This window comes from Thunnus thynnus, chromosome 4 (assembly GCF_963924715.1).
Source record: "Thunnus thynnus chromosome 4, fThuThy2.1, whole genome shotgun sequence".
In the NCBI taxonomy this organism is placed as follows: Eukaryota; Metazoa; Chordata; class Actinopteri; order Scombriformes; family Scombridae; genus Thunnus; species Thunnus thynnus.
In genome coordinates, this window is record NC_089520.1 from 3,485,476 (window position 1) to 3,504,092 (window position 18,617).

An 18,617-nucleotide genomic window follows, 5' to 3' on the forward strand; every position below is an offset into this window, starting at 1 on the left:
GATGTGTGGGTGTGTGTGTGTGTGTGTGTGTGTGTGCGTGCATGCTTGTGTGTGTGTGTGTGTGTGTGTGTGTGTGCGCGTGCATGCTTGTGTGTGTGTGCTATACCTTAAACACCTTTTTCCAGGTCATAAGATATCATTCCATGTGTGAGAATCATCAGGACTTGCGTGTGTGTGTGTGTGTGTGTGTGTGTGTGTGTGTGTGTGTGTGTGTGTGTGTGTGTGTGTGTGTGTGCTGTAGGTTGTGGTGTAGAAACATTTGGAACAGTTTGTGTAATTTTTTTTCCAGAGCTGCAGTCTTCCAAAAAAAAAACCCTATACACCCAAGAGAGCAGATTTAATGTTATTTAAAAGTATTATTATTAACTTTGTAAAGTGTCTGATATCTGTGTATGTAAAATATGATAAATATGATTGACAGCAGGTTAATACGAATCCTTTAAATTGCTTTATAATCACTAAACTTTAAGTTTGAAGTTTGAAAAAACTCTGGTGGGCTGGATTTGACCTGTAAGTGAAAAGTTTTAAGTTCAGTTGTGTTGTTTATCTCAAGCTGAAGGTCTTGAACTTTGGTCCTAAATGTGTTGAGAAAACTTTGATAGATATAAATTTAAGTTACTGTCTGAAAAGTAATCTTCCAATAGATTCTAATACAATCATTGAGGTTGTTCACCATGAAATTTAATATCCTGAAACCTCAATTTCTTTGTCATATCATTGATTTTTTGCAAAGAAAAGTGTAATAGTCACCTTTTTACATTCAAATAAAGAGTGGCCTTCACTCTCTTCACTGCAAAATACTCCAGTTCTCCAAAATTTTCCAAGTTTTTGATGTTCAAATGAACTTTTAAGCATTTATAGCTGAAGAACATCTTTAGGGAAGACAGTCGTTAACTGTTAATTTGATCTCTTTATATTTGTGCAGCTTAAACACAAAATCAAAAGACAAACATGCTTACAGAAACAATGCATTTCAGCAAACTGAGTGTTTTTTCTTCTCAAATTTTCTTTGAAAGGCTGGTTTCATCATTTTCATTCATCGCACCATCTATTAGACTTTTATGGGAGTCTGTGAAACTCTTTAAAGACTAAATGTGATTAAAGGCTGTTCAAATAAAGCAGACTACAACACTTTTCTCTTCTGCTGGTTCCCTGTCAGCCCTGATGAAAGCCTTGTGATGAAGCAGTGATTTATTTCTTTTTAAACCTGTTTTGTTGTTGCTGAAGTGTAACAAATGTGCTGTGCTGCATTCAAAGCTGCGACTTGCCACCGGGACATGCAGCAGTGTCTCTCTACACATGAAAGTTTGTACTCAGGATCCAGTGTGGGGTCCACTGTTTTGTTTTTTTCTTCTGTGTGTGGACTCATGTTGAGTTTCACGGTTAATTTCCTTTATTCATTCAGGTGATTATCTGTAGCACCATCAGGCCAACTCAGCTGACTTACAGAGGCATGAAACCTTTGAGAATTTCAAGGTCAATTAGACGTTTTTACTCGAGTTTAAAATTACATCTGGAGTTCATAGATTTATACATACAGTAGACCCCGAATTCAGCAAATTTATTGCAGGTGTAGAAGTTAATAGAACATAACAGATTTTTGCATATGGAGACATAGAAACAGGTCATTGTTTTAAGAAATATCACACAGGAAAAACAGGCTCAAGTGAGCAAAAAAATGAGGTCAATTAAACTTTTGATTAAATAAAACATAAAACTTTATCATTGCAGACAACCTTTGGTATAAGATGTATTTTCGGACTACATATTATTATTGGACTATACATCTTTCGGAGTAATAATAGCAGTCGGGCTAGATGTTGCATTTTTGGAATAAAATCCAGTTATCCCTCTGGGAGGCCGGGCCGACAGCATTACAGAATAAACAGTGTGGTGACTGAGCAGCAGGGCAGAGGCAGAGTTTCAAGGTTAATTTGCTGTGCTTGTTCAGGTCGTTTTCTGCCTGCTTTAGCACCGACTCCCCAGAGAGACGAGAGGTAGCGGCTCCGCAGCCCCGACTGATGAACTGCTCCTGCTGCTGCTGCTGCGTGTGGGTGTGTGTGTGTGTGTGTGTGTGTGTGTGTGTGTGTGTGTGTGTGTGTGTAAGAGCAGCTGAGTGAAAGAAAATCATGACTAAATGAAGACAATGAAAGCCTTGTATGTTCCTGTTTGATTAAAATGTTACCCTCTCTCTCTCTGTCTCAGACCTAAGGAACAGGGGTGCTGTTTTCTGGAAGGACGGGGTCAGCGGTGGATACCAGACCCTGCTGTTGGACGAGGATCAAGGCTGGTTGTTGATTGGAGGGAAAGACCACATCTACCTGCTGAGGTCTGACAGCTTGGATCTGCCCACTCGCACGGTAAGACGTTAGTTCAACCTACCGCAAAAAATGAAATTATAAAACTTGTCTGACTGCCTGGATTTTGATAATGATTGTTGTACTTAAAAATACTGTAGCTGAGAACTGGACGTTTGTTTATTTATTGGTTTATTTATAAGTCTGTAATCATTCCTCCTGCCCATACTGACCATTAGAAACCTTTCCTAATGTGTTACAATGGAAGTGATGGTCAAAAACGCATTTAAAAGTAGATGTGAAACTCATATTCAGCTTCATCAGTCTGAGTTAGTCATATCAAGTGGATATCTGACACATTTACAGTCTAGCATCAAATTCCCTCTTTGTGTTTCCCTCTTGGACAGTGTTTCCCTGTTGAGCTGCAGGTGGAAGTATAATAACAAAAAGAGGAACTTTGGCACTAAAAAGACTGTAACGTTGAAAGATATCTACTTGATTTGACTCATTTGGACGCTGAAGCTTCATATTAGCTTCAGATAAACTTTTAAATACATTTTTGCACATTTTGTCCTCCATCAATTACATTGTAAGTGCGTTATGAAAGGATCTTCTAATGGTCAGTATGAACAGGACGAATGATTACAGCAAGAAAAAACATGTTTCACTGTTTATTGTTTTAGGACAGACTTGAGAAATTGTGAACTTGTCCTTTAAATAAACAACTCCTATTTTTCCTCAGTAGTCCCTGGACAGATGTCACAAAGTCAATCATTTATAAGCATGAAGAGCAATAATATAAGGAGAAAAGTTCATGTTAATGTTAGTAAAAAGGTACAATTTAAAACATAATACAAGACAAACAACGCAATGAAATGGGAGAATATTAATGTCAATAAATTAATGGTACAATCAAAGAAAAGACGTACATGCAGGTGGATGAGGACAGACTGGCGACAGGTGACTGCAGACAGCACAGACACACTGAGGACAGACAGGTGTATCTGATTTGAAGTGCTGACATCTCTGAAAAGTTTATGAGCTCTAGATAAACTGTTTTTGTCTGGTTTTCAAATAATGTGCTGAGACTGAGTTTATTCTTGCTCAGCGTTAACAGAGAACTGAATGAAAACACCACATGTGTTTTATTTTCTCCATCAGATCTACTGGCCTGCTGCCAAAGAACATGTGGAGCACTGCAGGCTGGCAGGGAAAAGTCCGGAGGTAAGTGTCTTTCAACTGGAGGTGAAGTCAAAGTTAGAGAAGAAGAACAAACGAAAACATCTTTATTTCTTTAAATCTGTTCCTTATACAGATCTTGAATCCTTCTGTGAAACAGTCACAGGTCAGATTTCTTGCTCAACAGCTTCTCAGCTGTAGTTGAGAACTTAGCAAACCCACAAAACTTGTATGTAGACTAGGGGTGTGCTCGAATACAAATATTCAGCAAAGCACATATATTGGGTTTTTTTACGAATATTTGTTTCATACAAATATTTTAAAAAATATTTGTTTTTGGGAAGAAAAAGAACCATGTCAAATACCAGCGAGCAGGTCAGTTATAGTTGCTATCTCAGTGTCTCTCCTCTGCTCCGCTGTGACGTCTATCAGCAGGTCTCAGTGAGGGGAGTCACATCCACCTGCTACATGACGCACATTTCTTAATTTGGACATCACTTTCATTTTCATCTTTAATTTTCTAAAATTAAAAGCGTAATAAAAACAAAAACAAAAACAGGATTTTTAAGCCTCTTTCCACTTTTATTCGAATACAAATACAAATAATTTTGCTGCCTCAACAAATACAGATACAAACACAAATACTGGACTCTCTGCACATCTCTGATGTAGACTGTATTAAACTGGGCAGACGATGTATGGATTTAACTTTATTTTAACCCCAGATTTGTCAGTCCAGAGTTATTTTAGAATCAGGCAAACTTCTGCCAGATTGGTTGTGATTTGACGTGTAGTTTTAGATCACGATGCCTGATTAATAACCTGATCAATCATTGATCCGACTGTTGACAATTGGTTGGATTTCTGGCAGGTCATAAAAATTCTTTGTCTTTGTACAATAAGACATGCTTGTGTCTCTGAATCGTAGTTTCTCTTGTATGATAAGTGATGTCAGAAATATAACATTAAACTGCTAATATATTTTACTGTGTTTTCAGACTGAATGTGCAAACTTCGTGCGGCTGCTGCAGCCCTTCAATAAGACTCATGTTTATGCTTGTGGCACCGGAGCTTTCCATCCTCAGTGCACCTACCTGCGCTTAGGACACAACACAGAGGTACAAAGAGTTCATTCATTCACACATTCATTCATTCACTCTTTCATTTATCCCATCAATAATCAAGCATCAGGCTTCAAGGTAAAACTGTGCTCCTTCAGTGCTGCAGTGCTCATGATCAGAACAGAAGTGCAATGTATGAAACGTGCCAACACACACGTAAGGATGTTTCATTAAAAACAATAGAATCATTTAAAGAATAAATAAAATGCTTGCAATTACACTCTTAATAACATGTACATAACTTCTATAGGACAGAAATTAAAGGAACTGACAGGCTGTTCTGCTTTGGAGCAACTAACCATATTCTCAAAATGAAAGATAAGAACTTTGCTCGTTTGTGAAGCACAATTTTGACTTGAAACTATGCACTGATTTTTTTGTTTGTTTGTTTGTTTTTGTTGTGTTTTTTGTTGTTTTCTTCTGTCTGGGGTGGAGGTAATTGTACACACTTCTGTTAACGTTCATGTCTCATGTGTTAAATTCAATAAACATATAAAAATGGAAACAGGAATATTAAAATGCCATTAACAGCATGTGTGTAAAAAGTGTAAAAAAAACACCCTCACAGTTAGTAAAGATGGTAAAATACAGTAGAAATTGAAACCTACAATGTAGCCTCTAGTAGTGTGTAGAATTTAGAAGAAACTGACATTTTCTATTCTTTTTTTGTCAGATTTTAAAGGACAAATCCACTCTGTCGCCTAACTTTCTGGGCACAATTTGTTGTTTAGTGACGTAATTTTTCTAATTCCTGTTGATAACTGTCCAAACACAATGTGACCAAATGTTGCAGCTACAGTGGAGTCTGCTGGCATGATCAACGTCATGTTTTGGTGTTAGAATCAGCTCGTCTTTGTAGAGTTTCCATTTTACACTAACAATCAATAATCATACATGAAGAAATCCATCACAAGACAAGACAGAGAATCAGCTTCCTGTTTGGCCTCATGTCATCGTGTGTTTGTGTGTGGTCTCTCTCTCTCTCTCTCTCTCTCTCTCTCTCTCTCTCTCTCTCTCTCCCCCCCCCCTGCCGTAGGAGCCGTTGTTCATGTTGTCTCATGTGGTCGAGTCTGGAAGAGGAAAATGTCCCTTCAGTCCCAGAGAGCCCTTCACTGCTCGACTGACTGGTAAGTCTCATCCGGTCCACACACATAATGTACAGTGTGTCCACCCACACACACACACACACACACACACACACAGGAGGCCAGAGAGACTGGATATATTAAATCATCTTCTGTCATTCTCCAGCAGCCATATTCATATCCTGGTGACACTAATGCTCCGCAGCACACAATCCCACCACTGTCTCATTCCTCGCAGCAGACCGTCCGTCCAGCTGTGGCGTGTGTGGTCCACTTGAGTTATTTCACATGCTGACGTCCGCTGTTGCCCCATGCGACATTCAGGACGTAAAACACATCAGCAACATTTGGATGTGCCCCCCCCCCCTGTAAAATCAGTTTTCAAACTCAGTTTCTTTTTTAAATGGGATGGTCGTTCATGTGTTGACAGCTATAAAAAGAGGATTTGAGTTATAATTGTTATTTAAACGCCTCAGGAGGCAATAAAATGTTTTTACTGAAAAACGAGATATCTGCTATTTGAAAAATGTGGCATCAACCCGCAGAAATAGACAGCTGGACTTGTGGGCAACTTAGAAGTGGTTTTGTCAGTTTTATATTCTAATAACTGAGCAATAAACATCAAGGGACGCTTATTAAACTGATATTTAGAGCTTTGAGGTGAAAGACCTCCATACAAGGTTTGCTGGACACGGACAGAACTGCACTTATGTTTGTTATAGAAATTCATAAGGAATAATTATTGGGAGGAAACATATTGAGCAACACGTCCGGTGGTGTGAAATATTCACTCTCCAGATGATTTGGATCGACTACATGAACACATGTTGCCTGTTTAAGGATTTATTAAGTAAATTTGGATCCAGTCACGGTGTGATGTGGAAACTCAAAGCTTTAATTGCACAAACACTTAGAATAGATGACGCAGGAAACATCTTGTGTCCAGCGGTTCAACTTTAGAAATGAAAAATATTCAGAGATTCTGGATTTTTTTAAAAAGAAATGAAATGTTGTTTTTAGAATTTCCGAGAGGGTAATTGAACTTTTTTGTGGGAAATAAACATATCAGACACAAATGATTATTCAAAGCAGAATATTTTTTATATGTTTTATAACAGATCTGGAGGACATCTTTAACCATACCTGACCTTAAATATTTCGGTCTGTCTGCAAGATAACCCCACCCTGCGTTGTGACAGAAAAGTCACCTGACGAAAACCTCCAATCAGGTTCGCTGGGAACATGTTGAGGCACAAAACCTCCAATCAGCACCAGACCGACCCTAGTATACTATAATAATTATTACATTTACTACACAGGCCCATCTTTTTACCTGAAAACAAACTTCATTTTATTTTTAATTTGATTTTAATTATGAACTTAATTTAGAGCATCGTTTTGTAGAACCTCTTCCAACTTGCACCAAGTGCAAAACCTCCTATCTGCACTTTGTGAGGCACTAATACCTAGTCGGTATTGTTAACACATAATGTATTAATATATTAATTATTTATTTATAATAAGTTAATAAGTTTTTTTAAAGTTTTTTCAAAAAAGTGCATTTTTCAGATAGGAGGTTTTGCTCTATAGTATTTTATATCGTACTATATACTAGGGGTGTGCCCGAATACAAATACATTATTTGGCAAAGCACAAATAGTGGGTTTTTTACAAATATACAAATATTTTAAAAAAATATTTGTTTTCAGGAAGAAAAATAAACCATGTCAAATACCAGCGTGCAGGTCGGTTACATCGCTATCTCAGTGTCTCTCCTCTGCTCCGCTGTTACGTCTATCAGCAGGTCAGAGGGGAGTCACATCCACCTGCTACATGACGCATATTTCTTAATTTGGACTCCTGGAGTTGGGAGTGTTCCCCAGAGATAAAGCTGAACTACTGACACAAGCTTCATGAACACTTATTGTAACACTTTAATTTTCTAAAATTAAAAGCGTAATAAAAACAAAAACAGGATTTTTAAACCTCTTTTCACTTTTATTCGAATACAAATACAAATAATTTTGCTGCCTCAACAAATACAAATACAAATACAAATACTGCACATCCCTACTACATAATATATAGTATTGTAATATTTTATAAGTGTTTCCTAAACATAACCATAATTATGATGTAGTTGATGTGTTGATTTTCATCTTGGTTGATTACGTTTCACCTAAAATGAACCCATCTAATGCAAAACTCATGGGGATAATACTCAGGGAAACAGTTGTGACACATGGATATTATTATATTAGTGTAATACAAAAATATTCACACATTTATTACATATTTATGAAGATAACATATATGACAAAGTGTACTTTAAACTTATGAATCAGTCCTAAAAGACCTATTAGTGACATATAATCAGCTGTTTGTGTAATACTCTGCATCTCAGTTTGAAACAAAACGAAATATTACAACAAAACTGTGGATCATTTCTTGTCAGAAAGTACAATAAAAGTATTTTAAACAAGACCTTTGTGAGCCCTTTATGTTCAAGCTTTCTATCAAAATGAATAACGAGACCCTCCTGATCAATATGTTGTCAGTTTGCTCAGAAACAAAAGACCTTCACAAAATTAGTATCCGTGTTGTTCAAACCTTTAATCTGTTTATGTATAAAATATTACGTCATGTAGTTACAAGTTCTGAGATGTTTACAGCCTTTTCCCAGTCTTATTATCCAGACTCCAGCGTATAATTTCTAAAAGCTGTTGCTTAGTCGTTGCACAAGTTGAATAATGGCGTTAAAGCTGTGAGAGTGAACATATGTGCTGTAACTGGACATGTTTCGATGCCTGAGGGGGGGAAATGGTCTGTGTTGTTGGATGTTATTTCAGATTAAAAACTGTTACTAAACAGAGATGTTTACACATTTGTTTCAGAACAATGGACAATAAAACGAGGTCAACCAGTTTTATATAAATTTGTTCAACTTGTTAAAACCAGAAATGAAACACTGAGAGCAAATCAGACAATTCTTAACCTTTTACTGTAAATTACATCACATTATTTACATTAATTTCATTATGTATGTTACTAATATGTATAGTTTAAGTTGCAGAAAAGAAAGCTCAAGAAGAAGCTCAAACAGCAGCCATTACAGTGCGACAATACTGTCTGTTGGGTGATGTTTTACTCAATAAATAAAGCATAATTTTAATAAACGAACCACTGTGGTTTCAGTGAATCTTTTGTACTAGAGCAGAGAGGAATATATCTTCACTGTATAATTTAAAGACCGCTTGCTAAATCAGTTCTAACGTGTGAGATCTACGTGTGCATTCTGTTGCATCAGCTTGTAAATATTTACTATCTCACTGGGACCCAGTACGAGGCCCAGACCCAAGACCACTGTAGTCAAGGGAGGGAATAAAACAGACCGTATTGCTATTAATGTTGCAACGATCTCTGCATTGGTCAACTAGTAATCACTCTCAGTAGGAAAATAAATTTCACAAGGAAAGAGGTTATTGTTTATTTAATGCAAACATCGTTATGATGTGTCTGCAGTTACTTTGCTGAGTAGTGATGATCTGTGCTTTTCTTTCTTTCCGTCTCCCTCCCTGTGTAGATGGTGAACTTTATGCTGGTACCTCAGTAGATTTCATGGGAGCCAACGCTGCGATCTTCCGCACGTCGGTTCATGGGAACAGTCAACATTACATCCGCACTGAAGCCTACGACCACAACTGGCTGAACGGTGAGAACCTCCATCCATCACCGAACGTGTATTTGTGTCGTCCTTTTCCCTCTTCTCTCATATTCCTCTGCTCCTCAATTAATCAATTTGTCACCATGGAGACAAAAGTGACCGAGTGTCTCCTGTCTCTCCCTTGCAGAGCCGGAGTTTGTGGACTCTTTCTCCATCCCGGACACTCACAGTCCGGATGACGACAAGGTTTACTTCTTCTTCAAGGAGCGAGCGGTGGAGGCCGGACAGTGGGACAAGAGGGTGTACAGCCGAGTGGCTCGAGTGTGCAAGGTACAAACACAGAAACACGGACACAAAACGTGTCGCTGCTACTTCTCATCACTACTAAAACATTTTGTTAGTAGTGAGAAATAAAACAGTCCCAAACAGAAAACCACGAGTTAAAAGCACAGAAGCCCCCCTCACACTGGTAAAATTAGCATAAAACAATGAAGTAGCATAACACTCATTCTGGTTATTATCTTTGTAACATTAGCATGTATGAACATCCTGCTAAAAATGATTCTAGACACTGAACTACAGTATATACAGGCACAGCTTCGGTCATAAGAAACTATGTCAATATAGGATTTAATAAGTATTATTTATTAGGGGTGTGCCTGAATACAAATACATTATTCGGCAAAGTACAAATAGTGGGTTTTATACAAATATTTGTTTCATGCAAATATTTAAAAAGTTATTTGTTGGGGGTGTCCCCCAGAGATAAAGCTGAGCTACTGACACAAGCAAAGTGCTCCCAACAGACTCTCCATAACCTGTTGTTCCCCTTCTCCTTTCAACAAAGTTAGGTTGTAAAAAATAGGCAAAAATGAAAAGCTCAAAGCAATAATTGCCTTTTAAGTTCCTCCCTACATGTTACACACTGTGCTGTCTCAGTGTTATGGGTGTATAAATAGGTAGAGGTCTGTCTGCAATGAGGTGATGAGTAAAGTTTTAGCTCAGTAGTCAGCACAGTCATCTATGATCTGGAAGACTCCAGTTCAAGACCCGATGTGGTGACCTCCTTCGTAAGGTAGTTTATTCATGAACACTTTAATTTTCTAAAATTAATGTCAAAAAAACAAAAACAGGATTTTTACGCCTCTTTCCACTTTTATTCAAATACAAATACAGATACAAATAATTTTGCTGCCTCAACTAATACAGATACAAATACAAATACTGGGCTCTCGGCACATCCCTATTATTTATTTTACAAGCTCTTTATATGGTTTGTAAGCTCTTATGTTTTGTATGTAAAATCCTAATTTGTAAAGTATCTATAGCTGTCAAATCATATTAATGGAGTAAAAAGGACAATTCGCTCTGAAATAGTAAAAGTACAAAGTGGCATCAAATGGTAATACTCAAATCAAGTACAAGTACCTCAAATTTGTACTTAAGTACAGTACTTAGTGGGATAGTTGTAGATTGTAAATTGTTGTAAATGTAAATGTACATCTGTAATGGGAACAAAATTAGTGAATTACAACTGAATTTGTTTTCAAATGTTTCTTTTCTCTTTCATCTATATCTTTCATTCTTCCGTCTCTCCTCTCTCCGTCCATCCAGAATGACGTCGGAGGAAAGAGGAGTCTGATCAACCGCTGGACCACCTTCCTCAAAGCCCGGCTGGTCTGTTCTGTACCCGGTCCGTCTGGAGTCGACACCCAGTTTGATGAGCTAGGTATACCAGTCGTTCCCTTCCCTCCTTTTCCTTCCTCTCTGGCTGCCTCTTCACCTCCCTCCTTATCTCATTTTTCTCTGGAACAGACCTTTGATATTATGTCCTTGCTGTCCTCCCTCCTGTTCTCTTACTTCATCCTCTTTTCCCTTAACTCTGACAAGAGAACATAGTTTGACAAGCAATAACTGCACCTCCTTTCCTTCCCTTTTTTCTCCTCCCATGGTTTTTGGAAAATTTATTGGTTGTCAAAATTGCTTTAATATTATTATTTGACAAGTTGACAACCATTGTTCACTCCTCAGTCTAAGAAACAAGCACATTTAATGATAAATCAATGATCTTGATGATGAATCTTTACAGTTTTTAGAGATTGAAGTGATTTATAATGATACATTTGAATGCTGTCACTGTGTTTTTCTAGAGGACATCTTTATTCTGGAGACCAAAGACCCTCAGAACCCCACAATCTACGGCGTCTTCAGCACCTCCAGGTGAGAATATGTTCACACACACAATCATTAGCATAGTTTACATATTTTACAGAAAGCACTTCTAGTGAAACAATTGCACTAGAATTCATCAGTTTAGCAGTGACACGTTCTGGTATGAACGGGTCAAACAGTTGAAAAAGAGTCATTACTGCAAGTCATCCTTGGAATTTGTTTATTAAAGTTGCATCATAAACTTAAGACCTGCTGTTTCTCCACATTTTAAGTCTCCTGCTCTTGTAGTTTGACATTCAGTAAATACATTATAATATTACTAAGTGTAATTGTTTTATTTAAATAACAAAACTTGACTTTTTGTCTTTGGAAACAAAGATGCAATATTGTCAACTTTATGAACAAGCGACCAACCAAAATCTGTAAATAATAAATAAAAATAAAAATAAAAAATGAAATAACTAAAATACTTTCATATTTAGTAATTCATTTAAAGTGTGTAAACAGTAGTATGAAGCCTTTCATATCTCCAAAGGGAGCTGTGTGAAATCTGATAAATTGACTCGAGTGATGTCACTGATGATGTCACTTGAGTCAGCATTGGTTGGAGATGAAGAAGTTTGAAAAGTAAAAAAAAATCTGGAGGTGTGGAGTTAGAAAGAAGTGAGGTTAGCAGACCTCTGTGGCAGCTCCAGGCTACATTAGCCGCTACTAGCATAACACAACCTCAATCTCCTACAGAACTGTCAATAGATAGAATTGCATTGTGGGTAATGTAGGCGCCAGGTTTTGACAAGGAAGAACAATCTGTGGAGTAAAAAAGGTGATATCTCTGTTTCTGCTGCATCAATTTTGATACTTTTTTTAAAGACTGTTCATCATGAGTCCGATCATGTTATAGGAGCAGAACGCCGCTGTTCTCTTTTAAATATTCAATTATATTTCCTGTAAATTTAATCTCTCTACATTATGGTCATTTGTCAGTGTAGAATACTTAATTCTTTTCATCTTATTTTGGCAGTAGTTAAATGTAGTCTAGTAAGAGAAGCTGAATCATAGAATGTAAACTCTTCTTTGTAAATGGACGGCATTTATCTAACGCCTTTCTAGTCTTCCACCCACTCAAAGCACTTTACACTACAAGCCATTCACACACATTCATACGCTGATGGCAGAGCCTTTCAGGAGCAATTTGGGGTTCAATATCTTGCTCAAGGACATGTGGACCGGAGGAGCCGAGGATCAAACCACCGATCTTCCAATTAGTGGATGACCCAAATCACCAGAAATGTTAATACCGAGGACATGACTTCAGTGTCTATGGTCTATGGATGGACTTTCAGGTGGCAGGTTAATTTGTATGAAATTTGCTTCAACAATAGAAGGAAAGACTGTCAGGGTGGGAGGAACAGCAGATGATTGGGAGGACCTTCTTTACCCTAACGTGTGCACTCATAGCCAGGATGACACGTGCACGCCCAGCGGTGTGGAGGCTCAGAGGTCGGGTGTGGGTGGGTGTCAGGGTCAAAGGTGAAGAGGCCCAGCTGGTTGTGTTATTGTAACCCTGATGTATAAAAGAACCTCCGACCTCTGCTTTTAATTTGCCTCTTCAACCACCCTCTTCCTTCAAACCCTCTACTTCTCTACTGTACCTTCCTACCACGGCCAACACCAACAACCCCTCCTCTTACTCCCACAGCTCTATATTTCGTGGTTCAGCGGTGTGCGTGTACTCCATGGCATCCATCCGTGCTGCTTTTAATGGGCCATTTGCTCATAAGGAAGGTCCCGACTATCGCTGGGTGGAGTACAAAGGACGCATCCCCTACCCAAGACCTGGAACTGTAAGTACAAACACAACCGCAACGTCTGGTTTGTATTTGTCTTACGAAAGCCACAAATCTTAATACCACATCTGACTAATAGACTAAATAACGGTGAAATTTCCAGCAGGGATGTCCCCCTCACTTTTACAGTTTCAATTTGATTCATGTACTGAATTATCTCTAAACAGTGTCCTCTCTCTGTCTAGCCACTGAAATCCTATTGGGAGAAACTCTGAATTGATCAAAAATGTTAATATGTTGATTTTCCTTCAGTTATCACTGTGCACTGAAGCTTTAGAGCAGTAGCAAGAGATTTGAAGACTTTATTTCACCCTGGATTTCACCTCTAAGGCAAAATATTGTACATGCTGCCCTAACCTGCAGACATTACTCAGGGCTGAAACATGTCTGTGCACTTCCTACACTTACTACAGCTAATTCTCATAAAAAGATGCTAGAAGTGATCATCACTCAAAGATAATGCAGTAAAAGACAACGCTATGTGTATTAAAGATGGAAATATGTAATTGTTTAAATGTTCATTGTTGACATAGTTTGAATTTTTAGTCAGACATTTTTTATTTACCATTATAACTTTATTAATCATATAAGTACAAGTACCAGGTCTTTATCAAGGTTAGTGTGTTATATGTTGGTAGATTATATGCATTTGTATATAAATGTTTTTCTTGCCTTTTTTTGGGGTTGACGACTTCTGAAACCAAAACTTATGCTCTTAGTTTTTGGTTTTCTGCGTTACTTATTTTGGTTAAAGGTTTGTTTGAATTTCTAACTGTGAGAAAGCAGACACAGCGAGCTGCAGACCAGTGTTTCCATCAGACTTTAAACACGTCACAAAACTCTACCCAAAACGTTTGGTGAATAAAACATGGTGTACAGGTTCAGGTCAACCAAATCATACACAAAACATATTTTCTCACTTACCTCTAGTGGTATGTGAGATATCCATCCCCTCAATCCCCAGTACACTCCAACTAACATTTGAACATTTCAAAAAATCAACAGCATTGTGTTTCCAGTAGTTCATGAAAGATGTTTACAGTGAGGTCGATGGATTATCAGTGTAGCAGGGACTCATTTTGTGAACATATATTACATTGTGTCCATTCACCTTCATTGTAGTGAGATTGCAGCAGAGATTTTAGAGGAAAATATCTCAAAACTTGCAAATAAAACCCAAATTCTTTGCAAGGGGAAATATATGACAAAATATCTGTTTTGGCCGGAGTTTCACTCGCTTCAATGTAAAAAAAAAAAAAGTGCTGTATTAAAGTTCATGTAAAACTCCATAACTCTTGGTAGATGTGGTGAAGACAGGTTAGTATTTATGTTTTTGTAAATAACGAAGAATTTCCTGTGAGATCAGAATCCAAAACACACAGCCAATGAAAACAGGCTGATGAAGCAGTGAGAGGGTTAACCTCTGGTGATTTAACACCTCAGATGTGAACTCCTCTGGGAAACTTCAACTTGTCAGGAAGGCTGAGTTTTTAATGTGTGTGTGTGTGTGTGTGTGTGTGTGTGTGTGTGTGTGTGTGTGTGTGGTGTTATTTCATTCTCCCTGGTGGGGAATTCACCTCTCTTTGGAGCGGTTTTGTATCATGTGGTTGATTGCAGGGGCGAGGTCAGCCACGTCTGTGTGTGTGTGTGTGTGTGTGTGTGTGTGTGTGTGTGTGTGTGCGCGCGTGTGAATGATTAACAGCAAACTGAAACAGTCGACGGGATGCTGTGGTCACAACCTCTGATCGCTGACTCGCTGCGTGCACACATGTGTGTTCTGCAGAGAAAATGATGGTTTCCATGTTGCTGATGTCTCTAAATCAGTCTCTCTGACCAAAGTTTAATCTAATTCACCTAATTTCACTGCACCGCGTCTTCCTCCTTCCTCATCTATCAGTCTACTTCAGCATATCTACCTCTCTGCTCTGCATTGTTCTCCTTCCCTTGAGAGAAACATACGACTTTCTCTTCAGATCAACATGTGCTTTGACACAATCTGAAAATCATTTTTTCCACACCAACCTTCCTCTCCTCCCTAACTTATCCTTCCTTTCCTCTTTTATCTGTGTTTCTTTCTTGCTTCTGCATTGTTTCTTTTTTCTCATTTTCCAATATTAATGGAAAAAGCTAAAGATTCTGATGTGTTTTTGTCTGTTTTAAGTGTGTTTAAATGCTCTTAGATGGAGCGTCTGACATGTGAAAAAGCTTAAAAAGAAAGCTTTTGGATCTAAAAGGCCAAAGGATCACAACGCAGTGACTATTTTGGCTTTTATAAATGAACATTGTCAGTTTGAGAACTTGCCCGTTTAGCTACGGTAACACAGACAACATGAACATACATCTCCCCAAAACTTTGTCTTTCAAAGCATATTTTTACTATAACTGTAACAATCTGATTCATTTATTTAACATTCAGCCACCAAACACCTTCATTCACCTTTTCACTCATAACATCTCTCCTCCAGTGTCCCAGTGAGACTTACGACGCCCTCCATAAGTCCACCAAGGATTTCCCAGACGAGGTTGTGAGCTTCATGCGGCAGCACCAGCTGATGTGGGAGCCCGTCCTGCCTCTGGGTGGCAGACCCATCTTAACCCGGGTCAACTCGCCCTACATGCTCAAGAGGGTCGTAGTGGACCGGGTGGACGCTGAGGACGGACCTTACGACGTCCTTCACCTAGGCACAGGTGAGGAGGAGGAGGGAGAGAAGGAGAGGATGGGAGTTTAGGATGCTGTTTGTATCTACTGTATGTAATGAGTTGCAGTTCTCATAAGTGAGCAAGAGGAGTGGGAAATGTTAGAAGAAAAGAAAAGATATATGGTGAGGGTGAAAAGTGACACTTTTATTAACAAAGTTTCTATGAGGGGAAGAAAAACAGATCGCAATGTGAGATAAAGCAATAAAAAACAATGAAAACACAAGGAAAACACATGTGGAAGAAGAATGGAAGCAAACTGATAAAGGCTGTCTTATAAAAGCACAAAGGGATTTAAAAGAAATTCAACAGATGACAGAGCGAAGCGTTTATGTTGATGGATGTGGTGGCAGCAGACATGGAGGACAGAAACTGTGGGCAGAACTCTTCACTATCTCCCAGAGAAAATGTGGGAAAAAGACGAATCAAGACACTGAAAACAAGCATCAGAAATCAGATTTCCTTTTCACTTCATTATATTTTGTTGTTTAAGGTTTCCAGCTCACACTCCAAAAACATTCTTGTCACTCTAAACTGATCATACAGGTGTGAATTTTCACAAAATAGATCAAGAGTTGATCTAAGAGATGAGAATAAGAGATGTTTAGAGAGGATTTAGCTAGTTTTTAAGTTTTCTAATCCAGACAAATGTACAATGTAAACCAAATTTAAAGAATTTTGCTATCACTTTATTATTTGTGTTACTTTCTATTGGTCTGTTGGTACCACGTTAGTATTTTTCTTGTGTTGTACCAAACAAGCGAGGACATGTGTTTCTGGCTTCCTGGAAAGGAAACAGAGTTGCAGAAACAGGTTGAAAAAATCTTTTTTGTCATGCAGCGGACAGAAAATCTTTTTAACTGAGATGGTGAGAAGAATATTTGAGGATTCTGGAAATACTTTAAGAACAATACAGTACAACCTTTTTGGTTTTTCAAAAGTCGCTGGGTGTTTTTTGTTTATAGTTATAAACTATGAGAGGCGCATACTGGGAGGCTGAGTAGAAACAAACAGGACACCACCATGAAGAAATTAAAAAAAAAAAAACTACCACAAGAAAAATAATAATTCTAAGCGTCTTTCCACAACTTCACATTTTCCCCAAACCACATTGTTAAAATGTTGTTTATAATTATCTCTCACTGTTTTATCCTGAAGCATCACTTCTGATGGGGTGAATGGGTTCCTGAGTGTGTCTGGGCTTTGTAAGTGTGTGTGTTCATAAAAACCCTGAAGCTGTATGTCGGTATTTGTGATCCTGTGTGTGTTTGTGTGTGTTTGACCGTGAATGGTGAGTGTGTGTGTGTGTGTGTGTGTGTGTGTGTGTGTGTGTGTGATAAATGGCGGAGGTTATTTAACCGCTGGTGACAGGCCGCGGGGCCAGAGGTGCCCCAACGGCTCCATACATCTCCTCTAAGTGGATTCCTCTCCAACATCTCTCATCTCCCCATCAGCAGCACATTTACCTGCCTGATTAATGCACTTTGTGCTCTTTCAAGTGCTCTGATTTGCACACAGTGCGACCAGAATGAATCTTTCAATGTCCTTTTTTTTAATATATCACTGCTCAGCCACGCGTTCATGTCGAGGGAGATAATTCTGAAAATAAAATATAGGTTTGTAAAGTGTACAGGTTACTCTGAGGTCATGCACTGACCTGTGTAGTGAGTTGTACATGTTACATGTCCGTCCCTGTTAAATGCTGCAGTTTTAACTGTTTTAACTTTAAATCCCTATTTTTCTTTTATGACCGTCATTGTTGGCTGAGATATCGTGTGTGACAGATGAAGAGACAAACAGCTTTCATATTAAGGGAACAAAAACTGATTGAACTGTGGAGTTAATTTCAATAAAACAGCTCATTATCGGCTTAAATACAAAATGACTCCCAATACAATGAACTTTGAGTAAGTGTTTGCCTCACAACATACTTTTACAGAGTAGATTTTGTGTATTTTGTAGATAGATTATGTTGTACTTCAGTTTATTTTCTCTAACATGGTCATATATAGTGCACATACATCTTTTGGAGGAGCTTTCCAACCTTTTCAAGCTTTACCTCGCTGTTGATTTGTTCACCTTTTATTTTTGCCATATTGGGTCGAGACTCAGAGAAGAAGAAACGTTGGAGCACAAACGCAGTTTCCAGATTTTATCTCGACTCTCTTGAAATTAAATGTTACAAAGGTCTCTGATGACATCTCAGTACATCATTAGTCCATGTAGGGTAGGCTTGTTTTCCAGACTCATCTGCAGCCACACGCATGCATACACACACACACACACACACACACACACACACACACACACACACACACACACACACACAGAGCATGTAATAGTCATTCTGGTACAAACATAAGAGATTTCCCACAGCAGGATTTCTGAGGTTTATGAGGTTCCTTGAGAACATCCTGACATTATATGTGTGTGTGTGTGTGTGTGTGTGTGTGTGTGTGTGTGTGTGTGTGTGTCTTCTTGTACCTGAATGAATGTATTTTATGTGTCTGTACAGGTAGAAATGTGAACCTATATGTGTCCACATGAATTGATTT

General features: G+C 38.3%; 1 protein-coding gene across 1 annotated transcript in view; it reads left to right on the forward strand.

Annotated features, from left to right (window-relative positions):
• si:dkey-49n23.1 (semaphorin-3D) overlaps positions 1 to 18,617 on the forward strand; it is a 109,158-nt gene that overhangs the window by 79,134 nt on the left and 11,407 nt on the right. The window contains exons 3-12 of the mRNA XM_067586199.1: positions 2,206 to 2,360; positions 3,459 to 3,521; positions 4,475 to 4,594; positions 5,634 to 5,724; positions 9,266 to 9,394; positions 9,534 to 9,676; positions 10,961 to 11,075; positions 11,497 to 11,566; positions 13,218 to 13,362; positions 15,831 to 16,053. Coding sequence (XP_067442300.1) covers positions 2,206 to 2,360; positions 3,459 to 3,521; positions 4,475 to 4,594; positions 5,634 to 5,724; positions 9,266 to 9,394; positions 9,534 to 9,676; positions 10,961 to 11,075; positions 11,497 to 11,566; positions 13,218 to 13,362; positions 15,831 to 16,053 — 1,254 coding nt within the window. The remainder of the gene's footprint in view (positions 1 to 2,205; positions 2,361 to 3,458; positions 3,522 to 4,474; positions 4,595 to 5,633; positions 5,725 to 9,265; positions 9,395 to 9,533; positions 9,677 to 10,960; positions 11,076 to 11,496; positions 11,567 to 13,217; positions 13,363 to 15,830; positions 16,054 to 18,617) is intronic.